This window comes from Tetrao urogallus (genome assembly GCF_951394365.1).
Source record: "Tetrao urogallus genome assembly, chromosome: 4".
Taxonomy (NCBI): Eukaryota; Metazoa; Chordata; class Aves; order Galliformes; family Phasianidae; genus Tetrao; species Tetrao urogallus.
Genome location: NC_136817.1, coordinates 34385449 through 34412405, shown reverse-complemented (window position 1 = coordinate 34412405; position 26957 = coordinate 34385449). Strand labels below are relative to the sequence as shown.

General features: G+C 38.8%; 1 protein-coding gene across 1 annotated transcript in view; it reads right to left on the bottom strand.

The window, feature by feature from the left end:
* The window catches only part of PRDM5 (PR/SET domain 5), a gene marked incomplete at both ends in the record, with an annotated part of 81523 nt that extends 68503 nt beyond the window's left edge, over positions 1 to 13020 (bottom strand). Inside the window, 2 exons of the mRNA XM_079534243.1 lie at positions 7530 to 7613; positions 12928 to 13020. Of these exons, the coding sequence (XP_079390369.1) occupies positions 7530 to 7613; positions 12928 to 13020 (177 nt within the window). The remainder of the gene's footprint in view (positions 1 to 7529; positions 7614 to 12927) is intronic.
* Positions 13021 to 26957: the final 13937 nt, after the last annotated feature.

Genomic DNA, 26957 nt, shown 5'->3' with positions numbered 1-26957 from the left:
TCCAACAGCAGTTCACTTGAGTCCTCAGCCAGCCTTTTGCTTTGTGGCACAACCACCAAACAAGAAAATCAGACTAGTGAAATCAGACAAACAAATAAAAAAATAAAACATTTTCACTTGGCTCATACTTTTTCATACTTAGAAGGAGACAGGATCAAAAATGGCTGTCACTAAGACAGTCATTGCTCTACTGGACCACAAAATTCTGCTAGCCACAGTGACTGGAAATTTCTTTCTGCGTTCCCCATCAGCAGCACTGAAAAGCATGTATGATAATAGCTTCAGTTTATCACCACAATCCTGGCAGTTATGCAAGCTGTAACAGCAAGAGAAAAAGAAAATAGGAAGACTGTCAAGCTGCTTATGCACTCCACAAGAAACTTAAAGATACTGCAATTTCTCTCTCTACTCCCACAGAATAAAGACTCAGCAATTAATTTTCCAGAACACAACAAGCCAACTCTCCATTATAAATAAGCTTTCTTGGCCTTGTTTATATCTGTTAACCCTCTTTTACAAGTATTCAGACGCATATCCTTACCACTTACTGCTCATGAGACCTGAAGAACTAAACAGAAATCATTCTGCCACAGAATTCCAGTCTGCTCCCAATCTCCTTTCCCATCACTGAACCACTCCAAGAATCTTCAGGGCTACTTCCCTACCACAATTATTTCTTGTAGGAAACTGTTGGAAAACAAAGGATACCTTACTGGGGAAGGAAGTGAAAAACACTTTTGTATATCACAAACTAAAACAGAAAATGTTTTAAGGAGTCTTTTCTTAAATAATCTGCAAGCAAATAGCTGCATTTTCCCCAGAAATCTGAATGATTATAGTGTTTCTTTCTTAATGGCTATCAAACATTTAGAAAAGAGGCACAAGATTTTTACAACATTGAGGTTCCCTGAAATTTTTCTTAAGTAGGATCAATTTTTTAATGCTTGTGAACATATTCCTATTTTAATATTGTTATATTTGAACCTGCCACCTGTCTACATTAGACAGCTTCTAAATAATAGAGAATTTAGCCATCTTCATAGGTTGACAAAGACCTAGAAGTACATAATATGCTGATGATCAACATGCGAAAGCTGTTAAAAGAGCTAGAAATAGAACTGAAAAGCCTGGGCACAAATAGATGATGGCACATTGTTCTGTGGTCTTTTGTTTGTTTGTTTCTTGGTTGTTTCATTTTTATATAGAAACAGGACCTTATCCTTCATTCCTCTAAATGAAGAGGTATAAATCCAAAAAGGTTGATCATGTCTGCTGTAGTTCAGTAGACCACCCTATTCTAGGATCCATTTAATTCTAAAGCCCTTTTGACAATCTTGGTCAAGATGTTCCTGAGATTTCTGTAGCCAATGAAGATAAGTTGGAGCTTCCATTTACTACCAGGGAGTAATGTTAACAGACATGCAGTCATCCTTTGTTTCACAGGCCAAATAATTAAGTAGCAATTCCCTTCAAATTTAAGTATAGGCAAAGTGGCATGAATCCAGAACAAGGTTCAAATTTCATGCCTCAATTCATGGCAAGATATCTGTTTTACTACAACACCCTTAATATTTGGTCACCACTACAATTCAGCATCTAAACTGCATTCACATTACAAAAGCACCCAACAAAACACCTAAATAGGATGTATTTGAGAATTGTCCCCTTGACAATTAACACATAAGATGTCAGTTCAGTCAAATATCTTTACAGTAAGATGAAATATCTGCCACCATACAGGTGGGTTTACCTCAAGATCAACCAGGATAGCACCAGACTATACTGCAATAGCAAATATTGTATCACTATAAAAGTATTAGGGGGAACAAAAATTGTATAAGCTACCAGATGAAACTCTACAAACATCTCAGTAATGCCTAAGATGCTCGTAGTGCCCATCCACACCATCACTACTCCATCTGCCAGTATTTCATGATGCACTGGAATTATCTACAGACTTTCAAAATGCATTCAAGGTGTTACATGTGCTACGTAGAAATGTTCGTGAGTGCAATTGCACCATATTATGTACATCTGTCAAGAAAAGAAGGAAAAAAACTTCATTGAAAATAAGCAGATGGTCATCCTTGCTGAAGGCAGTTAACATGTTACCTGCTTTCTGGGAATCCATTTTCTAAATGTTTATAAATTTAAAAAAAAAAAATCTATGTTCACTCAAGTTCTGTATTCTCATTTTTTGTGTTTTTTGTTTTTTGTTTTTTTTGGGTTTTTTTTTTGTTAATAATAATGAAAACATTATTTTTATTGTTAATGGTGTGAAACAGCTAGTTGCAATGCTTCTGCATCCTGAGTTTCAGACCTACTTCACGGAATAGAAACTCACATTTTAATGTCACTATTGAAAGTATTGAAGTAATAATTGAAAGAGAAACTTAACACAGCAGCTGCTGTGATGTGATGAAGAAATATTGGCTCATAGGTGATACACATTTTCCTCCAACCAAAACACAGAGCAACATTTTTTTCATACTAGTGAATCTCCTGCTGGTTCATGACATTATTTGACTTTGTCAAAGACAGAATGGTTTACAAGTTTTCACTCTTAGACTTTCACAAGAAGAGTTGAACTTCATGCTTACTATGAAGATACGCAAGTCTTCTGAAGCAATTTTGGTCTGACCTTCTATTATGAATTCAAATCTGAGTGCTAGCACCTCAAACTATCAAAATGGACTTTCTAAGAAGTTGAAGACATCACTTAACTGAAGCAGTGATCCTAACATTCTCAGACACTTTCAGAGGTAGCTTTTCATCACAAAAAGATCATTAAGGTCCCATTTTGACCATTAAGGTCCTACAATGGGCTTGTTTCAAAAATCACTATAAAGACTTCAAAGTCACACACTTAACAATGATAAAGATGACTAAAGTAAGGTTTAAAATAGGTCATTTATGATATCTAGCTACATAAACAAACTAGTAAAAATATTAATGACTATTTTTAGATACCCATCTGTCTCAATTGGTATTAATTCAATAATACCAAGAATCTATGACACAAAATCACAACTGATAGAGGGGAAATATCTCTGGAAATCCTAACATTCATGTCCTACTTTTGTTTGGCAGGAGTTGTCTTAAATTAACTTACTTTCAAGATCCCCCAAAAAGTACTAAAAGCAAACAACTTTAAAAATATTTACCAGGAAGCTAGTCTTCACACTGAAAAAAAATAAAGACCATATTGCTAGGAACTAGATTTCCAATACAACATTAATCTTGAGAGTAAATTCAGAAATCTTCAAATTATTATTTACTTTGCCATGAAATTTTGAGCAAATTCAACTTAATGCCCTATATGTAAAAGCTTTCGTATGCCAGAACCATACTCTACTACCAAGATATGGAAGAAAAAAGCAATGTCATTAGTTTCAATCACTCGACTTCTCATACCTCAAACAGCAAATATTAAAGCTTCGACCAAAAGCTAGTTGCAGTTAATAGAAGGCTTTATGCTACCTTCATAGTAGTCTGGTGGATTTTGTTGTCATTGTTGTTAACTGAAAAGTTGTTAACTGTCACTGCAGTTGGAAGTAGCAGAAACATACCTTCATTTCACATTTTAATATAAATAAACATAAGTATTACCTTCCCTGGAAAATCTTTTTGCTAGCATTTTTCTGCTCTTGGATTGGATGTACAATGAAGACAACCATCTTGGCAGATACACAATAACCAAATGTGAGATGTGTATCACTCAGTGTTACACGATGTGTTAAGTGCCACCCCTATCCTGAACGTTCCTCCTCAGAAAGTCAGAGTATCTGAAGAAGGACTAGGTCTTTCCAGTCTTTCCTGTTTTAACATTTACCAAACCAAAAAGTTATGTTCGTCACAATCCAACAGTTCTGAAAAGAATACCACTTTCTCAATTAGGAATAGTAAACAAAATAAACTGAGTAGATATCCTCCCTTTCCATCCTGAAGGGAACAATAAATATTAAAAAGGATATTCGATCCTCCAGAGATAAAAACCTCCATGAAATTTAATACCTAAAGATTATTCTGTTCTTGCCCCAGAGAACTTTATCTTCAAGCAAATGCACATAATTTTAAATTGCTCTGTCAGTTACACTAATACAGACCAACAAAGAAGTACTTAATCAAGGCGCTAGTGGGATGCTAAGAAATCTCACAAAACTCACAAATCATCAGTTGTAACTAGCTACACTTCTAACTAGTACAACATGCAATTCCATTCAGATATAGTTGCACAGGGGCTGAAGCACAGTTGGAAGGTGGCTTATCAACAGCAAGAAAGAAAAAGCACAAAGTCATTCAAACATTTTCTGGTCTTTTTTATTATTCCTAACTAAATGGTTACTGCAGCATCAAATGGTTTTCATTTGTCCATCAACTTGTAAATAAAATATTTCAGCAAGTAACTATTTACAAAGGTAGCAGTAACACCATGTATGATCCCTCAATCCCACCCCAATCTTCTGGAGCCTTTTGCATGAACAGCTCAGCGGCAGACAAGTAGCACTATGCTACATTTTATTTAAACACAAATCTTACTGTTTTTAGAACTGTTTTTAAAATCATTTGACTCAATCAATTCCTTCAGGTTCCATGTTTTCCCAAAGACCAAAGAAAAACATAACACACACAATTCAGGCTGGATGGGGCAAGCTGATGTATCTGATGTAGGTGTCCCTGCAGAGGGGTTGGGCAAGATGACCTTTGAAGGTCCCTTCCAACTAAAAAGATTCTATGATTCATGAATTCCATCTCAGCATGATGTCTTAAAGATGCCAACTCACAATGCTGGTCTTGGAGAAAGAGCTTGCTCAAGACAGGTCACGTCAGAGACCACTATTCTATACCACTAGAAATGCATGCAGTAAACTTCCATACAGAAAATCATTTCACAATGTTGAAGAACTCAAAAATCACATACTAAGGAAAAAAAATCACAGAATCACAGAATCACCAAGGTTGGAAAAGACCTTCAAGATCATCCAGTCCAACCATCCACCTGTCACCAATAGTTCTCACTAAACCACATCCCTCAACACAAAATCCAAACGTTCCTTGAACACCTCCAGGGTTGGTGACTCCACCACCTCCCTGGGCAGCCTATTCCAGTGCTTGACCACTCTTTGAGAGAAGTAGTATTTCCTAACGTCCAGCCTAAATCTCCTCTGGTGCAGCTTGAAGCCATTCCTCTAGTCCTATCACCAGTTACATGAGAGAAGAGGCCGACCCCCAGCTCACTGCAACCTCCCTTCAGATAGTTATAGAGAGCAATAAGGTCTCCTCCAAGCCTCCTCTTCTCCAGACTGAACAATCCCAGCTCCTTCGGCCACTCCTCATAAGACCAGCTTTTAAATGCTCCTTTAAGGTTCATTTTCACTTGAGCTTTGAAAAGATTCTACTATTTAGCTTTCTTTCTTAAGGTGCCCTCTCTGAAAGTATATATTTTTTTAATGTAGTCAGACCACGAGTTCAGGCCTTAAAGTTCCTTCATCCAATAGTCATCAACTTAATTATTTTTAATATATTTGGTACAGCTGACTACACACAAACTTGGCTGGTTGCTATGACTGCCTCCCACAGTCTCTGGAATAACCATTTACTTGGACTGTTTTACTTTTTACTTTCTGCATTCCTGGTCTCAATTTTCAACTTAAGACTACTCCCAGCATGATTCAAATTATAATATAAAGTTCGTGTTCAGATCAACTTCAGTAAACATGAACAACTTAGGCTCAAACATTCAGGAAGTCATAAAATTTGGTATGCAGGAATCTTTTCAAGGCTTTCAAAACTAGGTTACAACAAGATATTATGGAACGGTTTTAGAACAGCTCATAAAAATCTTATTTTCTGGTTTGCTTGTCAATGGGGTCATATTAGTGTCATCAATAAATACATGTATTTCCCTTTTATTTTCTGACTTACAGAAACAGATAAATCTCATTTAATCATCAGCAATGAGACATCTGGAAACTCATATGGCTTTCCAACCAACTTAAAAACCTATAGGAGCTAGAAAGCTCCCATAATCCACCTACCATCCCTTCTAAAAACCTTGTTCTAGCTCAAATATTTTATTAATTTAAAATCAACTGCAGAAACATTATGAAAAGGCAAGTAAGCCATGGCCTATTAACACATATTCAGCAAACATCTGTAATAAAAGCACATGTATTATTGTTGTTTTTTCAGCTGAGAACAAACAAGATAAGAACAGTTGCTCTTGATACATAACCAAAGGAATCAGGGGAATGAATTGTCCCACACCTCTATGGGAACAGATATTTTGGGTAAGTCCCTAAAGTAAAAAAAAAAAAAAAAAAAAAAAAAAAAAAAAAAAAAAAGGAGAGAGAGAGAGAGAGAGAGATAAACAAAGGTACAGGAATTCACAGACTTGAGTTAATACTCATCTAGGGATATTTTTGCCACTCCATCACTGGATTTAAGCTGAGACTGTGTTTAACAAAATGTGCGTTCAGCTCTTAGTATTCTTTCACATGTCATTCTACTGCATTGAATCTATTTATAGCTCTGCTAAGACTATAACAACACTGTACTCTCTTACAAGGTTCTCAGTGATGTTAATGACCAAAGTGTTGGGGGTTTTTTTGTTTGGTTTTTATAAATAAGTTTGGTTTGCTGTAATGTGGGTTGATTTTTTTTTTCAATAAATGCACAGATAATCCTCTAAGGCAGATGTCAAGCCTAAGTTTTTGCACTGTGCCATACAACATCCAAATAACCATCATTCTTCCATGCCTAACCACTGAAAACCAAGAAGCTTCAAGAACCTTGAAAATGAGTATCTTTTCTGATATCAATGAGGACTAAATGTGCTTACAGTTCAAAGTGTTCATCCGGAAAGAAAAAATTAAAAAGGGGGGGAGGAGGGAGTGAAATTAGGCTCAAAGAACTACAGCAGAAAAGAAAGATTATAAGGATGGAACAGAAGTACAAAAGCAGGTGCTTCAAACAAGTTTAGAATAGCCCTGAATACCCCTGTACCTTCATTTGCGCATAGCACCAGGTTTTTATTTTGCTAAAGATCTCATACCTACACAAAGAATTACAAATGCTGGTAAATACAAAAACTTTCATCATACTATTTATCTTGCAATTATCATAGAATTACCAAATGCTACTAAAAGCATCAGAGTAGACAGTGTGCTATATGAGCTGGCAGCTGTTGGTAAGCATACATCAGTATCTCGTAACTGACAACCACCTTCCCATATTCAAATGACTTGAATCATTTTCATTTTCTTTCACATTATTCAACAATTTTTCACAGCACTGTTATGCTTTCATATCTTCACATTTCACTGATAAGAAATTACTATTTGCCATTTTCTTCTTAAAAGAAGCAATTTCTCATTCTCAAAATAAAGTCCATGAACATTGGCAGTAAGTACAAAGACTAGTTACAGTATCCTTAAGCCTTAACTTCAAAAAAAAAAAAAAGTTAGATTAAAAATTAATTCTGGGAGCAGTTTTTGCTAAGTGTGGTGATGTCACTGTGGACTACTCACCTCCCACATGAGCCTGCAGTCTGTGTTCTCATCCAGTTCCTGAGGCATTCGCTTCTCCCCTGCAAAGGGGCCAAATTTTTCACCCTAAGAAATGATTATTAAAGAAAATGAATCAGTGGACACACGGACACACACACACAAAAAAAAATAAAATAAAATAAAATAAATAGCCAGTGAATTTCCAAGCTCCAGCAGAGGTCTCAATTTTAGCTTCAAGTGAAAAAGGGCAGTTTTCCTTTGGAAACCCACTATCTGACAGAAACATGCACAACACTGTGAGTTCAACTTCAAGCTCATTCACACTCTTTTTACAGCTTGGTGAATCTCCTGAAACCATATTTCTTCTTCACACTTAATTTCAAATTTTGCAAATAGCATTTTTTCAGATTTTAAATAAGGGTTATATTTACAAGTCAGATTTCTTCTAGGATTCTCAGGAATCACCTTGCAGTAGACATCCTACTAAATGCAAAGTATCTGACATCTGGTAAGCACAAAGCTTTCATTAGATTTATTTGCAGGATTATTTGCAACACTACTTTTTGAAGTGCCACAAATCAAATCACTAAATAGTTTTGAGGTTTTGAACACACAGAGGGATTTATTTTTAAAAGTAGGAGTATGCACACTTCTGTGAATTAATTCAAGCCTTCAAAAACAGAATTAAAATGTTCTAACACCTGCTAGCGCTAACACATACTGTGAAAACATCCACTGATATGTCCTTCCAAATGTCTTGGGGTTTGGTGTTCAGTGTTTTGGTTTTTTTCTTTTTTCCTTTCCAGATGTCATGTCAGCAGCAGGGTAAATTCTATACCCAGGGCTTATATAGGTCTAACGTTTTTTTTCCACTTGTTCTTATTTGCAATCATAAACCATACAAACTGGAATGCAGAATACTACTTTCCTTTAGGCAGTATTGAAATAGAAAGGCTCTAATATACTTTAAGGCATTACAAGTTATAACTACACAATAAGAAACAAATTTGTTTCATCTTTACAACATTTTGGCTAATAAAAGGATCGATCTTCTCTGAAAATATCCTCCCACAGGCACATTCCACAATCCTAGGAACAGTCTGCTGCACATTTGCCCTCTTCCTTCCTTGCCAGTGTGTACAGTGTCAATGAAGAAGTGGCATGGAAGACCCACAGGATAATTCCTCCTAGAAACAACCAACTAAATTTAAAATAATAATAATAATAATAATCTGAGGAGGTAACAAAGAAAAACAAAATAGGCATTGAATAATAATGACACAGAATTGAGAAGCAATAGTTTGAAATGTGCTCAACAAAGATATTAGAAAGACCAGCAAATAAAGGAGCTAAAAAGACAAGAGCACCAGAGAACAATTGGAGCCCAAATCATGAATGGGGACGCAAACATGGGCAGGGTTAGCAAATATTAGCAGGGATAGCAAATATTGGCACTGCGAGGCTTCAGCTCCTTCACTTCCCTCTGTTTTCCATTCCAGCTAATCATAAGAAGTCAATGGTCCTCTCCTGTCAGCTTACAAATCCTAGGATTTAACGTTCAAACTGATATTCCCTTCTTCTTTCACTCCATTTGCAATGAAGGTGAAATTTGGTCAGTACAATTACCTGTGCACAGCCACCAATGTCATCATCTTCTCCTGAATGCCCTCCAGAAGCACAGCACTGTCTAACAGGGGCCATGCAGATGTTACAAGGGGGGCAATTTGCTGTGTTGTTCGCTTAGGTTAAGGAAGAAGTCAAGATGAGAGCAGAGTAATTCTATTCTAGAGCTGTATGGTCCTTTCTAGGGTCAGTGAAGATAAGGTAGGCCCTTCTGGAGAAGATACCTCATGCCAAGCTGAACTTGCTTTTCCCACTTTTTTACAAAGCATCAAGTAGTTTTAGTGCAGAAAGGAAAATAGCTCACTACAACTGCTGAGCTCTGAAGAAGGGCATAATTGCATCTGCAGAATCTCCGGTTACTTGTAGCAATTATCAAGATGAAAAGAACTATTGTTTGACTATAATATGGATTACTTCTCTTCTATGGAAAGAAAAAGATAAATTCTCCATAAATTTAATACAGAAATAATTTAAGCACATAATGAATACAGAACTTTCAATAACTAGTCTCCCAGACTCACTTCAGCAGCAGAATAACACTTCAGTGAGCAGAAAGTGATGAATTAATTCCTTAAATACTTTGGAAGTTTCCACAACTCTCACCTCAGTAATACTTTCATCCTCATAACCAAAAAGATGCCTAGCTACCAGATAAAGCACCTACAGGATTAATTTTACCCATCACTGAGCCCCGCATCGCCTCTGGGGTGAAACACAGCAACAGCTTAGTAGTGCGTGCTGACTGAAAACATGAAACACCATATGTCATTCCTAGCTCAACTACTCCAAGGTAATAAAGCTCTACTGCAATATGTTTGAGCCCTTCTGGAAGCTCAGAACAATAGAGAAAGCAAAAGGCAAGATGCCCACCTCTAATATAAAGAGAATGTAACGTGAACTGGAGATGATTCAAACTTCCAAGTGCTTTTTACGGCTCCTCAAACTTGGACAGAAAGCAGAAATTAGAAACACAAAACCTGGGATCTAACAACACAAAGGCCCATGGGGATAAGCACCATTATTAATTCAGCCTTAAAGATGATCTTTTTTTCCAATATATCAATTAGTCCTAGCCAATAAGCACACTGTCATACTGAACATATAGATCAGAAACATCGTAAGACTTCCTCACAGATCAATAAAGCAGTCTGAAGTTATGAAAGGCACATCATTCAAAAAAAGCTGCTTTTCAGAACGTGACAAATCTTGTTCCGATCTCAGCAGAACACTGAGAAATGCAATAGCTCTCATTATTATACCAGGAGTCTTATCATACTGGTGCTGCAGCCAAACTCAAGATGCTGGAGAAAAAAAAGTTACAAGAAAATGACAGCTTTTATAAAGGTCACAAAACAAACCAAACAGATTTCACTTTTACACCTTCAGACAAAAAAAAATTAAAAATTGGAAACATAGCATAATGCCTGAAGGCACAAAGGCAGATGGTAGGTAACAGCAGTTCAAAACATACCATTTCTAAAATTTTGCAAACACTTTAATATTCAGAGTATTCTTCATGAGTATTTAACATTTGGACAGTTGTTACTGCAATTTTTCTGATATAAGATCATCTGAAGTGTGTTTGACTTTCAAATACAGCTGTGTATTATATCCTATTCATGGGAAATAAAAGAATTACAGAATGGCTTGGGTTGGAAGAGACTTCAAGGATCATGAATCTCCGACCTCCCCGCCACAGGCAGGGCCACCAACCTCCACATTTAATACCAGACCAGGCTGCCCAGGGCCCCATCCAATCTGGCCTTGAACATCTCCAAGGGACGGGGCATCCACAACCTCTCTGGGCAGCCTGTTCCAGCACCTCACCACTCTCTCTGTAAAGAACTTTCCCCTGACATCCAACCAAAATCTTCCCTCCCTCAACTTAAAACCACTTTCCCTTGTCCCGCCATTATCTACCCTTGTAAAGAGTTGACTCCCTTCCTGCTTATAAGCTCCCTTTAGACACTGAAAAGCTGCAATGAGGTCACTCCACAGCCTTCTTTTCTCCAGGCTGGGGCGCAGCTCAAGAACACGGATTTTATTTTTCAATCAGTGTCATATTCAGCAACTACTCTCAGTCTCAGTGTTCCGAAGAATTAATTACCAATTAATTACTTGTTTGACAGATGTTAACTACTCTGTATCAAAGCCATGAAGCATAGTACTGCTGCCTCACTCATGACTGGGCAGGGGGAAAGTTGAAAGCACTTCAGATGTGATTTTTTTTCCATGGGAAAAAAGTAACACACAGCCTGGTAATATCCAGTGTATTATTTGTGCTTTTTATACATCTACTGTTCTCTGAACAGCTGAGGCCACACATTGTGCTTAGTTCTTTAACCATTTTTAGGAATTCTTGTTCTAAACAACGCCCAGTCTTCATAGGGCGACTCAGAAGCTGATTCCTCATCTTGCTAAGAAGCAAAGTCAGGCACATAGTTCTGACCAGGGCTTTGCATACCACATCTGTTGGTGCTAAAAGCACAGAGGATTCAATGCCAAACAAAAACCAAATCCACAATAAGCACTTCGCAACATGCTCCTAAAACTCTGAAAGATCTTACAGTCAGTGTCTCTGCCTTTCCTTTCTGCTTTTCACATGCAGTACACGTCCCACTGGCAACTTGTGGGTTTTGCTAGGACGTCCTGAACAAGGAGCTCACACTGACACAGCTGTGCAGGCAGAGCTCTGACAGCATATACCTGCTCTGTAAAAAAAAAACAATTCAGAAACGATATGGAGCAGTTCTAGCAAGAAAAAAGATCTATTTTTCCTAGCATGCAGATCTAAGGACTTGATTTAGAACAGTATAAAGGAAGAGGATTCAGACTTTCAGCTGATACTGACACGCAGATATTAATTTTGGTCACTTTCACTCTCGAGTTCATTCCATTTCAGAGTCCAGGGATGCATGTGCGATAGCAGTCTACAACTTTCCTTCATGTGTGAATTGCCAAAGGTTTAATATGAGCGTTCAGACCGTCAGTGGAAAAAAAAAGACATTAAGCCAACCAATAAAAACCTCGATCCCCTTCTCCTCCTTTTATCCCTAAAGGAGGCCTCAGAGATGAGGCACATCTACCCTATGGTGTTTAAGCCCGGTGGACACTGCAACACCTGGCAGTCCTCCCAACCAAGTCAGCACCAAAACCTGGCCAAAGATGTAAAGCAAGACATTTACAGTAAGTAGAAGTGCACAGAAATGCAGGGTTCACAACTTCAGGTATGCCTCTAGCGGTTGAAACAAGTTGTTTAAACGTGTCAACTGAGCAGTTTTAATAGGGACTCCAAACGATTAAGAGGTTTTCCCTTCAGTCATTGAGCACAAGGGGCCACGTCCTGTTTGGGACAGGAGGAATTTCGGGTAGCTGCAGTCAGGGGGATCACAGCTTCCCCAGTTCTGGGGACGCGGCCCCGTAGTGAGGAATTAACCCTTCGCCCGCCGGGCTGCAGCGACTCGGATGAGGCAGGAGCCTGCGCACGACAGACGGGCACGTCCGTCCCCGAGAGGACTAGGCGAACCCAGAAGCACGAAATAAAGTCGTGACAAGCTGGGAAAGCAGCAGCCCGCAGAGCACAGCCGCCGCAGGTAGCCGGGCCGGCCGTCCCGCTCCCCATTCCCGCCCAGGCACGCCGCCCCGCTGGGCACCGGCCGGCTCCGGGCAGAGGGAGCCTGGCCGGGCGGAAGTGGGGCGAGCGCCGAGCGAACAGGGCTGAGCCGCCCCGCTCAGCCGGGATACGTGGCAGCGGCTCCCCGCCGGGCCGCGCCGCCGCTCCCAGGCCATCACCCACCTTCTTCACTTTGCGGGCCGTGTAGAGCCCCATCCCGTCCTGCACTTTGGACGACTTCAGGGCAAACCTGTCCGGCACGTACATGCCCAGCATTTTGCACCGGGCCGGGCCGCCGCCTGTTAGCTGGGAGGAGGAGGATTCCCGGGGACTTCCATTGCACCGGGGGAGGGGGCAGGAAGAGGGGCTGGGTGCGGGGCTCGTCCCGCTCCCGAGGAGGAGGAGGGAGGAGCCTACCCGCCACGACCTGGCAGAGGCGGCGGGGCGCCGGCAGGGGGCGCGCGCGCCAGGCGGGGCAGCGGTCGTTGAGAACCATTCGAGGGATTCGCGCCGTCGAGGGGCTGGCTCCGCTTCCGCAGCGACTGGTGCAGCCTTCTGGGTCGCGGCTCGGCTGTTCTGAGCAGGTCAGAAGTATTCTCTCTGGGCCTAGGGCCCAAAGATCTTCCTTGCTACGAAGTACTTTCCGCAAGCACTGCATTTGTTCAATATCACTCGGGTTTACCCTCACCACCTCTCGCCTTAGCTTAGGAATGCAGACTTTGGAAATCATGTAATTCTTCACTTCGGCAGATAGTTTTCAAAGAATACCAGAAATTTAGCAACCCTAAAGGAACCCAGAAGTAACATTGTTTTCTGTTGAAAAAGCAAACTTTCCAATATCTGGTGACATATCCAGCAGGGGTACTGTGTGCTGACCAGCGCTACGCACAATCTAGTTTGAACAGGGAAAAAGTTGTTGCACTTCAGTTGTTTGCTCTGATCTCACCAGAGTGCTTCCTTTTCAAAAAGCCACAATGACCAGCACTGATTTTTTTTTTTTTTTTTTTCTAGAAAGCTGATTAATTTCAGTTGGGATTTCTGTCCACATCATACACATTGCCGTGCTCATACAATAAGTTGAAGTAGAGACTGCTGTATTTGAAAAGGGATTTGTTTGCATCTGATTATGCAGTTAGAAGCAAGTACAAAGGCTTGTGTGGCAAGCACAGGGAAAACATCAGAAGAAAAAAAAAAAAAGGTACATTTATAAGCAGTTAAAGATGCTTCAGTACTCAAAAGCAGACCCCTGGAGCATGGTGGTCCTCTGCTTGGTATTCTTCCAGAGACATTAACAAATGGGTAAGTAGTAGAAGTTCAGTATTCAAAGTTTCTAATTCTCAAAAAAGTAGAGAAAAAATCCTGTACTGGTATGAAAAATGTCCTGTGAGTCAAAAAACATTGTTGCAAGAATGACTTTGGGAATGAAAAGAATAATTGAGCATGCAGCTTTAAAACCTAGATTTGATTAACTAAACAATTAACAATTTTTAAAAGGTATATATGAACTGTAATACCTTAAAAACAATTACATTGAACAGAGAGGAAACAAGTTGTCCAAGGCCTACAGTTTCAGCGTTAAGAATAACAGCAAAACTTAACTAATCTTTTAATTAAGATCCAGTGTCAAAGCAACATGCGTAACTGAACACCTTCCTAGACTATAACACTTTATGGAATTGAGGCCAATCTGTCTTAGTTCATATAAAATTAAAATATTAGCATAATTTTCTGACATTTTCCAAGGACTATGAATATTTTAAAAGTAATTTTCACTTTAGGAAGTCCTCAGTATTTTTCTCCACCAAAAAAAAAAAAAAAAAAAAAATTAAAAAAAAAAAAAAAAAGACTTGGTGATACACCATATTTCACCTTAAAATAACTTTATAGAAATACTGCAACATAACTTGCTATGTGCTTACATCTTTTGCTTTTAAGCTCCAGAAGCAGGCATAGTTGCTTTCATTTATAAACTCCATCCATTATTATTCTAGCATGAAGTACAGCTGGTTGCACCTCCTTCAGTTTAAGAAAAATAAGAAAGAAGCTTTTGCACAAAACTGATGCCGAAACAATCTCTCCTTTTGTAGCACTATGCATGTTATCATGTGAATTGGATATTCACAACTGCCCTGGCACCATTACAGATTTCAGAGTTTAATTAGTCATCCATATATATAAGTTTCATCTGCTGTTGATATTACCCTTAATGGTTCATAGAAAGGACATTGCAAGGGATAAAGTCAGCCTTGTTGAACATGAAGGTAACACTGTAATTCATGCAGAGATGTGTTACACCTCTTCTATTTTGTCCTATATGCAACTGCAAGGAGGGTGAGATCTCAGAACTCCAAATGACTCAGATTAGACAAGAATGATGAAAGGCTCATATCAAGATGCATGCTTGTTCATCATTAATCAGCAGTAAGAGTGGAGCATTATCCTGCACTTCGGCCACAACAACCCCAGGCGACGCTACAGGCTTGGGGCGGTGTGGCTGGAGGACTGCGTAGAGGAAATGGACCTGGGGGTATTGATTGATGCTCGGCTGAACATGAGCCGACAGTGTGCCCAGGTGGCCAAGAAGGCCAATGGCATCCTGGCTTGCATCAGAAACAGTGTTGCAAGCAGGAGCAGAGAGGTGATTGTTCCCCTATATTCAGCACTCGTCAGGCCGCACCTCGAGTACTGTGTCCAGTTTTGGGCCCCTCACTGCAAGAAAGATATTGAGGCCCTGGAGCGTGTTCAAAGAAGGGCAACGAAGCTGGTGAGGGGTCTGGAACACAGGCCATATGAGGAGAGGCTGAAGGAGCTGGGAATGTTCAGCCTGGAGAAGAGGAGGCTCAGGGGAGACCTTATTGCTCTCTATAACTTCCTGAAGGGAGGTTGTAGTGAGCTGGGGGTCGGCCTCTTCTCTCGTGTCATTAGTGATAGGACCAGGGGGAATGGTTTCAAGCTACGCCAGGGGAAATTCAGGCTGGACATGAGGAAGTATTACTTTTCAGAAAGGGTGGTCAGGCACTGGAATGGACTGCCCAGGGAGGTGGTGGAATCACCGACCCTGGGGGTGTTCAAGGAAAGACTGGATGTTGCGTTGAGGGACATGGTTTAGTAGGAGCTATTGGGAATAGGTGAACGGTTGGACTGGGTGATCTTTTAGGTCTTTTCCAACCTTAGTGATTCTATGATTCTATGATTCTGTTCTATGATTATGTTTTTGAGTTACTGTTTTGTATTTGATGCATATGTAACGTGGGTGCATATAGCCTGCTGTTGTCCTCTGCCATGAACACTATTCGACTGAGAATGCTGAATACACCAGAGAAAGGAATTTTCTTGCTGACACAGCAAAGTCATCTCCAAAATGACCAATTGAACAAATAAAAGAACACTTCCACAAAAGCTACGTGTACAGTAGGTTTTGCTGGGATAACTGGAAGCAGTTTGAAGGCATGAAGCATTCATACCATGTTATATAACTACAGTGACAGAATTAACTTTGCTGTCTCAGTCTCATGAACCATCAGTCAGCAGCAGTCAGGCTGGGATGCCTCCAAGGCCCCGTCCACATATACAAGCAACCACCAAATAAGAGAAAGTGCAGAACAATCAGATATCTTTCTGAGTCAAGGCACTAACAAACAAGCATGGAAAACATTTGCGTTAGTCCATTGTTAAGGCCATTTTCTGAGACTGAGAACTATGCTTTTGTGTCCACTTCCCAAAGCCTCTTACCAACAGCCTATGTACTGTGATCTGCATTGATCTCTTCTTAGATCAATTGATTTCTTCTTAGAAAGTCACTACCAAACATTCGCTGCACTTGATATTTCAGAAAGTGTTATCTGTTTTTACAGAGAAATCAGCACACATAATGATTTGCTATCTTCAAGTTCTCCACTCCTTCAGAAACACCTGCCAAGGTGTTTCTCTCTTTACTTTATATTCAGATAGTTTTTCTTGGCACTTGCACTAAGACAGGTGCAATTGAGGGGAGGGTAACAATCAGTCCAGGAATGTTTGCATTCACAGAAACAACTCCATTGCCAAGAACTATTCAGTGTTGTCTAGATGGCTTAACTGAACTAATGAGTGGCACTCATGTTCTAAAACCATGCCTGAGAAACTGGTTTGCGTGCACAACTCGGACAAAGATCACATGCAGAAAACCACAGTCACCCAGAGAAAATAAGTGGCTTGTATGAAAGTCCTCAGCCCAGATTAATGGCAATACTGTTATTGCTCAAGAAAGTTGATCTGCCACAGCTGGGCTAAACAGCAGTACATGACACTCGAAGAATAAGAAGAAAACAGTTACACTATGTACACAATATGAAATTATTTGCTCATATAATTTAGAAAAGGTGTATCAATAGGATCCCATGAGATTTCAAATAACAGCTCTCTTTAGTAAGAGTCCTGGAAAAAAAGGACTACAGAGAGGTTAAAGAGTAGAGTGGAGTCTGAATATGAAACATGCTGGCTTTACCTAAAGTTGAGAACTTTAATTAATCAGAGCATTGAAAAAAGAAGATAACACTGTTGAAATGGCAATATAAAACTATGTATAAATAATTGAAAACTTTACTTTCTTTCACAACGATCCAGGTGTAGGAAAGCTCAGTCAGTCCCTTCCTCTTCCTGAGGGAGCACTGAGTTTATAAGGAAGTGTAAATGAGTTTCATGTTTTCTGCTCCACTGCATGGAACATACTTGATTGCAATCGTAAGACTACACTAGCATGTACATGAGCATAATTTTTATTTAAATTAACCCAACTAGGAAGTTTAAAGATAGGGAAAAAATTACAAAAAGGACATATCAAGCTTAGCACCACCCCCTAAACAAGCTTTGAGCACGGAGGGCTTATGGTTTGTTCCCTCTCCCCACACACGCATTTGTATCACAACCAGGATAGGATTTGCAGAAAAGACTTTGAGGTAAGTTCCATTATTCTTTCCCAGTTGCTATTATAATTTGCAGTGTTTCTGCTTTATCTGATTCATTACAGTTTTAATTAACACATGTACAGTTACTTTATGTTTTGTTTCCTAGTATTGTCATAACTTCGTCATTTTTGCTTTACATTTTCAACCAGCTATGAATACTTCGGTTGCTATTTACAAAATGTGCTTGCAAAAAAATATGGAAAGAAATACAAAATGGCAGCTGTGTTCCATTTTCATTGGCCTAATACTTTCAAGAAGAATGTTTTGAAACTTCTGGTGTTAATTTCAACCGAGTAATTCAAATTAATTGTTGTGGACCAAAACAGTCTGAGGAATATATCTTGAAGTATAATAATTCATTCTGAAGTAATACATTAAAAATAAAATGAAGTAAAACAAATCCACATATTTAGTTTTAACCTGCAACACATAATGCAGTGAATAATGAAGGACAAGTAATCTATTAAGTTATATAAAAGGGATAACATTCAAATTTGGACTGTTATAACACAAATGATAATTCTTTTAAAGTTTCCTATTCTTAATTTCATCTTTCATTGTCTTACTTTTACATAAGGGTAACTATGCTTTTTATATAATAGCTAAATAGATGTTCTCTTGCAGCCAAACTACTTCAGATTGACTGAACAGGAGGTGCCTTTCATATATTTTGTATTCCTGTTGCTCTGTTTTTTACTTTCTGAATTGCTTGTGCACACACCAAGGTAGATACTGTCAGGTGTTTTCTTTCTAATGTGTTTTCTATGGCCTATTCTAGGGCATACCCGTAGTCTATTCAATGCTGAGCTATTTGAAAAAAGGAAACAAAAAAAAAAAAAAAAACCAACAACACTTCACTCTTCACCCCAACCCCAAAATGCAAATAGTAGGTGTTAACTCATCGGCAATCTAGCACAAAGAGAAACTAAATATGTTTCTACGTTAGACTGTAGTTACTTGTTTAGAACTATGTGAAGCATTGAAAAACACTAAGGTATCTAACAGCCTCCAGATTTGATGTCTGATAGCGTCAGGAACTTACATAACTTCTTTGTAAAGGCATGAGGTATTTTCAGGAGAAAGCTTTAACACAGTCATGGAAGCTGGTGTGTCCCAAATGGAATTCCATGGAAGAAATCCATGTGTTGCAACAAACAAAACAATTACAAGTTCCTCATCTGGAGTTCTAATACTTATTGCAACATCACACCCGAAGCATGTTAAGATGCTCTCTCCACCCAAGGAACAGTTAATTAAGGGTCAGACTTAATAAGTTAATATGTCATATTCTAAGACGAAATAGAAAGATTTAAGGACAAAATGATCTTCAAGATTCCTGAAGTATGCATGCCAACCCCTGAAGCATGCCACAGCTTAGAGGAGAAAAAAAATCTGTTCTCCAGAAAAAAGAATGGTTTTTAATTGGTAATCCTTTGTTTAGAATTATGAGCATCCAACATCTTGGCTTGGCTGGGCCATATTGTGTGAAGTATTGTCTTAGGTCACTTATAAAATACATACTGTGGTTTATGCCTTTAAGTAACAAACTACTTTTAATACTCTTTATTAAAACATAAAAATGAGGGCAATAAAATCATAAAACCAGCAGGTTGGACACACTTGGATTAGATGGTATGCTATTATCCTTAAAATTTACTTGACATTTCTTTCCTCTCCTCCTTCTTCCCTCTCACAGCCAACTGAAATCAGAAAGGCAAATACTATTTTCTCCTTTTAGTAGTTCTTGCATCCTAAGTATTAGAATATTAGCTTGTTGCAGCACCCTTAGCAATATCAGAATTTGGTTCTGGTAGCTGACAGAGATCCTAGAAGGGTTGCTACTCATGATAATGATTCTTCATTCCCAGTTTGTACATTCACTTTTCCACAAAAAGTTTTGTCACTGAAGTTTAATCAAGTTTGCACCAACTGTTCTGAAAATTTGCCTCCTGGATCTATACATCTCTTTTCCAATCTCATCCACTTCCCTTCAATGCAGTTAGAATAGGACCAGCATTTTAAGAGTAGTCTTTGACTAGTGTAGATAGTAGACCATTTGCAGAATGCTTGCAACATTGTCAGCCTCTCTCTTCTTTGTTCATGTATGTCCACACTTTTCCAGCATGCAAGTAGGGTTTAGTTTTGATCAGAGAGCAAGAATTTTTGTCAAATATTCCTAGTTTGCCAAGACAGTTTATCTGACTAGGTACAATGTCATTAACTTTGTATGGGTTCATTGCAAATGACTTCCCAACCTTTCTACACTGCAGTATCCAAACCAGCTTAAAAAAGACCTTTGCCCATTCATATTTTGCATTGGAATTCTCAGGGAGCTTTCAGCTCAAGTAATCACATTATTTGAGGAGAAAATGGCTAGAGGAATAGCATACTGACTAGTCAGGTTTCTTGTTCTATTTCTGAGTTCTACAGTTCAGGCTTAAAAAAAAAAAAAAAAAAAAAAAAAAAAACACAACTTGCTATTTTTTCTTCCACTACTCTCTTTCCCAAAGAAACCAAATGCATGTGGCATTTTAAAGCCAAAAACTGTGATTTTGGTGTGCAACATTAAGAAGCCGAATGTGAAACCATATTGCTTTAGTCCACACGACATACTAGTGTATGCAGGCATGAGAAGTGTAGTACCATCAAATTAAACCATTAGAATCAAAGAGCAGAGCTTAGCAAGAGTTGTGTATGCCTTTACAGCTCCCCTTGCTTTGGGGACAATGGCACCCTTTCTATGAGTAATCACCAGGTAGGGCCACTGAAAGTACCTAGAACAAATTGTGTTGACACAGAGTCAGCTTAAGGCATATATTGTATTACCACTTAAAACCTTAAACTCTTAGATGGAATAATATACTTTCCTAAGCAATTAAACTTGGTTATTGAGAGTATGACAAGCCCCATCTACTCAGTGTCTGTTTTTCTCCCCAGTTCCGACAGTGTTTTGTCTGTTTGCTTGTCTCTGAAAAACCAAAGTTATTCTTTCCCTAATGTATTTTGATTTGCTGAGGAAGATTCCTTTCAAAGCTATTTTTAGGGACTGCTTTCTTTTTTTACTTCTTCTACACTAATTCTTCTAGTTCAGTATCCAGTATTTTTTTAATTCGGTAAACATTTCAACCTAGAAATTTCTTCCCTGTCAAATCCTTCTTCCACTCAGGAAAACAACAACAAAAACATTTAGTGTAAGCCACTATTTTCTTTAGTAATAAGAACTGTCAGAATCATTTTTTCCAGTAGTAAATGAAGTTCTGGGCCACATCCTTAAGCATCCTAAAAAAGTCTTCCTCAGCTAATTATTTCATTAGCATACTATTTCAGTTTAAGTGTGACTTCCTAAACTGATCTCACCCCCCCTGTTTTTTTCTCCTTTCAGCCCCTTCACATTCTGATCCACTTTTCTCTCTTCATTAATGGTAAATGACATTCCAGATTCAGCTTCTCTCTACTAAACTACTTCTTTCAACACTAACCATTCACATACATGCCCTACTGCTTAGAGGCCAGACTTACTTAGACCCTACTTCTCATTAGGCCTTGCGTTGAGCTGATCATATGCTCTTTCTGGGAGCGTTAAGTCTTACATTTACATACTTTCTCTCCTACTTGCAAGCTAATATTGAGAGATTTTCTTGTAACAAATTTTGTCGCCAAGCCAATTCCTACTCTATACAATTATTTTTATTTGTTGAAAAACGAACAAACAAAACTGACCAGAAGTTGGGGCTCCCTCTCCATACCTGTCTTATGCTTTATCATTTAACTTATTATATGTAGCAGTTCAACCATGCCATAAATTCTTTATTGATCCTTGAATGTTATAAGGTATTTTTCCCATCATTCCCAATCAGGCCATGGAACATCGTGCTGAGTTTTCCTGTAGCCAGAAGACGGCTGACCATACTGTACTATGAACTTGCAGTGACTTGTTAATGTTTTCATAGCAGATGGATGATATATTTCATCACAAAGCTCTACATTTGAGGTCTGCCATGTGGTGCAGGATATTCAGACTTAAGCTACTACACACACCAACAAATGTCAGGAATTAGTTTTTCATTATACTAGGCAGGATGAATGTTTGTAAATAAATAGCTTTTCATTTGAGTGCTTCCATTTGAAAACTGTAATCCTCCATTATTTTCCATCTGACACCAGGGGTACTTAATAATTCTCTCTCAGATGTTCAGAATTCAAAGTCAAGTCTGCTGAAAATGTACAATCAGAGACAAAAAGAACTGCAAGGTGCCTGTTGATATAAGCTTAAAAAAAAAAAAAAACCCTGGAGGCTTTACACCAACCCAATGCTCACTGGAATTAATGTTTCCATTTCTCTTTGTTCATCTTAAAAACTAGATTGTGTTGTCAACAACTTTTGCAGCGTTGCATTTCAATAACTAATATTCTGAGTTATGAACATCTACTGAATAGCATCAATTTCCATGAATTAAGTTGTGCTTTCTCATATGCTCTACTAATCTTTGTGAGAAATGCTCATTTTTAAATAGCCACAATCTTAAAAAAAAAAAAAAAAAAAAAAAAAAATTCAAAGTCCTTTTGACAAACAAATTTTTTGTTGCTCTGATGTGTAAATTTCTGGCTAGTGTGCTTCTGGGGGCACTGTATTCTTGCATTATTTAGCTAGGACGACATGACAGATACAAGTCTGAAACGTGCTGTTTTGGAAACTGGCCAAACTGCCCGTCTCCAGAGAATACTTAATTGCCCATTTCTTCCCCTTTTGACAGTCACAACATCAAATAAGAGAACTATGAACACAGGCCATTGTATTGTTATTAGAAAGAAAAGGTACACAAAGTGGTCTTTCACTATACTTAGTAGGATAATTTGTTTAACTTTAGGAGTCATATTTCCAAATCTTCTTTACACAAGATGGAAGGCTAGATCTTCAGTACAATCCTTTCCAACTATAAAAGATGTAACAAGATTCAGTAATCAAGTACACAATTCAAACAATTTTCAGATATTGTTTCCGAGGTGTATAAGGATCAACTGTAGAATAACTAGTAAGAAAAGAAGAAAAATTAAGAAAACCCATAGTTATCTCAAAGATTAAGTTATATGATTACAAATATCTTATGTGGCTCAATGTTGCTTAGTCAAGTTACTCAATCTTGAAAGGATTGGAAGGATTTAGATAATAATATGTTTTTTTACTCCCAAAACTGGGAAAGAATAAATACTTCTGTGTTCTCTACATGCAATGGTAAAATGAGCCAAACAACTCTTAAACAAAGCCTTGTCTTGTCTAAACCTTCATGAGTCTACTTGGCTTCACAAAGCAGAGACGTCTGGAATAATTGGGGAAAAGAATTTCATGCAACACTTTCAGGAACTACTTTTGCTCTTCACCAAGAACCTGTCACAGAACCTGATACAGCCTTGTAAACCCACACGTTGGGACATTAGTCAATTTCAAGAGCAGTTTAAGAACTGCTTACTGACTTAAAGAGGTGTAACTACATGAAGTTGGTAAAGAGAAACAAACTGAAAGATTGTTAGACTAATTTGTACACTTATAGACATAGGACAAGCATATTTTGAAACTAAGTCAGCCTCTACGTTGCTTCCTTTCGAAAGTACTCATCTTGAGTTAACAAGACCAACAAATCCTACAGCTGTGGCTGGTTTTCTTTTACCATGCGCAGCTATGAAAATGCTTTCTCTAAGCTCAAGTGTACACTCTTCTGACATTTCAGAGGAAACAATGGCACCCTCCTGGGTCAGGCTGCAAAGAGTTTGGATTTGATATTGTTTGTGGGACACGACTCTGTTTATCACACAATAGGATTTCTGTTTCTCCATCAGTTCCATTGTGTTACATCATACCACTTTTTTAGAAGCTATGTTTTAAGTTATAGACTGTCAGGCACCCTAAGGCATCTAGACATCTATTTATTGGATGCTTTATAAATTCAAGGTTATTACTGCTCAGTATTGCCGTAAATGAGTTAGTCATCTTTTGTCATAAAGCAGCAAGAGAACAGACTGAAAATACAATGCAGCTGCATCTTATTTAAAAAGCGTGTCTTTCAAGAAGTACAAGACATTAACATGCCTTTACAATATTATATTGAAGTCTGTCCAAGCTATAATAATTCATCACAGAAAAGCTGAATGAAATGCTGTTGCCACAGTTAGCTATTGTTGTACAATATGGCTGTGGTCAACCTGCATGCTAAATACACTTCATCTGTGCAAAGCAACCTGCACAGTCACAGGCTACAGAGTGACTAACATGGTTTTACCTGACCTAAGATTATTCTTACAGTATGAAGATACTCTAAACAAGGAGCAGGAGAGAGGAGACACTCTATGCAGAGCACTCAGTACGCAGCTCCTGAGGTCCTCCCTGTCTAACCAGTGGCTTTTGGAACCCATCCATCCCACTCCTCACATAGGCACAGGCACGCATTTATTCACTGAGCTCTCAGCAAATAACAGCACAAGCACAGTCTCCATTTCCCTTCTCATGCTTTCTTAGAAAGAAACTATCATTTCTCAAGATGGAGTCATTCTATCTAGTCATTTGTGAGATAGTATTTAACAGTGCTTTGCTTCCAGTTAGTTTAGTTTAGAAACTGAAGTAAAAGTTATTGGGTAGATGTGTATAATAACTAACCTTGAACAATGATAAAATCTATAAGAAAAAAAATGAAAAATCTAAAAGATTGGGAGCAAAACATTAAGCAGACATGTTGCATTTGTTCATTGCAAAGATTTCAACTCTTAATAGCCTACGCTTGGTTGAATGCAATTAATCTAACTAATACTCTTGGGTTGGCTTTTGAAAATTATTAATAGTTATTTTTATATCAGATTAAGGTCACATAATTCCCTCACACAATAACCAGATGGCTATTTGACCCAATATATGCCTATGATGAAAGCTATTAGCAAGAAGTGATAATTAAAAAGGTTTCAATAAACTAATAAAAGTAAACCTGAAGTACTGTCTGTGTAAGAAATGTACACTTTGAGAAATTTAAGAACCAGTAACTACTGATTATGGCATCTGTAGTATCATCTCACAGTACTCCCCCACCATTTCCAGGTCATAGTAATTGCACAAAACAAACAGAATTCTAATAATCATAAATAAAGACATTTATGGTTTTCAAACACAATATGATACTGAGTGCTACAGCAGCCCAGGGTCAGTAGGACTAGAGATAGCATGAGCAAAATTCAAAGGCAACACATTCTTAGCCAACTCTAAGTTTTATGACATAGATCACATACTAAAAATCTTTCTTCCACATTTCTTCTCCCCAAAAAAATGAAGACAAGGATATAGAAAATGTCAAGTGAACAAAATTCACATTCAAATGGAGAGAAGAAACATAAATCATCTCCAGATATTGTGACTAGCCTGAGTAACCTGCAAGCGTATACTTGCTCACGCACATATACCCACTGGCCTTGTCCAAGCAGCAGACATTTGTACTGTATTAATCTTCCAGAGAGTGTGTGAGTTGCAGTGCAGGCTTTCAAGATGGCTGAGAGCTGTGGGAGAATATAGAAACAAGCCCCAGTAGCAAAGGAAAAAAAAATGATAGGGACCAAAGCAAACCCAGTCTGCTTCAATTACAAAAGCCACAGATCTGACTGAAACCAAAGCTGGAAGCAATGACAAAGGGAGCAGCAGGAGATTGGTTTACAAGCCCTTCCCCATGTCTAGTTTGTCTTTTCTCTCGTCTCTGCAGTAAGAGGTTTGTCTGATGTAGGCTTTGTTCAGTGAAAACCTGAGGTTTCAGAGAATATCCCAAGTGGATATGGTCCAGAAGGATCATCAAGTCCAAATCCTACCTCCACAAAGGACCACCCAAAATTCAAACCCTACGTTTGAGAGTGCTGTTCAATCACTGGTTGAACACTGGCAGTTCAGGGCCATGCCCACTGCCCTCTGGTGAAGAACCTTTTCCTAACACCCAGCCTGTCTTTCCCTTGATGCAGCTCCATGCTGTTCCCTCAAGTCCTGTTGCTGTCACCAGAGAGCAGAGCTCAGCACTGCCCCTCCATTTCCTGTGATGAGCTGTAGGCTGCCATGAAGCCTCCTCTCAGCCTCTGCTCTGATATGAACAAACTGAGGGACTTCAGCCACTTTGCCCTTCAGACTTTTCCCCATATTCATGGCCCTCGTTCGGATGCTCTCTAATTTTGCCTGATGCATCCCAGGGTACTGTCAGCCTTTTTAGTGCCAGGACATATCAACCGAGGAAAGAGGTCCAGATCAACTTACCTCAGAGCCCTGGTCAGGGCTCATTACTTTTGTCCACTAATGAAGGTATTTTAGTATTTCACTTAATCATGACAATACTAATTTACTACGTGCAGCGTATTAGTAGTGCATTTATCATGCTGTACTTGGAGAAGGGAGATCGAGTGACAATTTCATGTGCTATATACACATACTTATACCAGAAACAGCAATGATCTCAGAAGCGTTTCCCTCACACTTTGGTATAAAAAAATCAACATGAGAATCTGGTAAAAAGCATGTCATAACTTTCCAGTCTTTCCCACTTCTCTCATTCTTCACCCAAAGTAGGAGCTGCTGATCAAAACTTCCAGGCACAGCAAAACTTGCTGTGACTGCTAGATTGAGTAATTACACAATCATCTGTAACACTGAGTGCACGAGGCTGGAGGAAAGCGATCAAACACCCCAAGCACAATGAGAGAAGGGGCACTGACTATCAATAACAACAAGTAACCTGCAACTGAATAGGATCCGGAAACTTGTAACTCACTTCAATCAGGCATTGTATTTTCTTCATGTCATTTGGGCTTGTTCCACCCTCGGTGATGAGGGCATGAGCCAAATTACCCAGCACTCAGTCAACAATTACAGAAGAAACAGAACCAGTGCATTGTCTATAAACTGTCACGTGCCATGTGCCCGCTAACTGTATTGCACTGGCCATTGTCATGTGCTGTCCTCCTCAGCAGCCAGCTACACCATTTGAACAAAGGAGGGTGAAAGAACATAAGGAAGCCATTAGAGGTTAGGAGCAGTTGCCCAACATTACTCAGAAAGGGATGTGAGGAAACATAATGGAATCACTCATGAGCAACTTGTCTGTCCAGTCAACATCTGCAGGCAGCCTGCAGCCTCTCCTGCTCTAAAGGCAGGCAATACCAGCTCTTTAGAACAGCACAATAAATACACTAGCTCAGTGTACCTACCCATTAGTTTTAAATATGTCACCCATTAAAACAATCTTTTGTTCTGTAGAA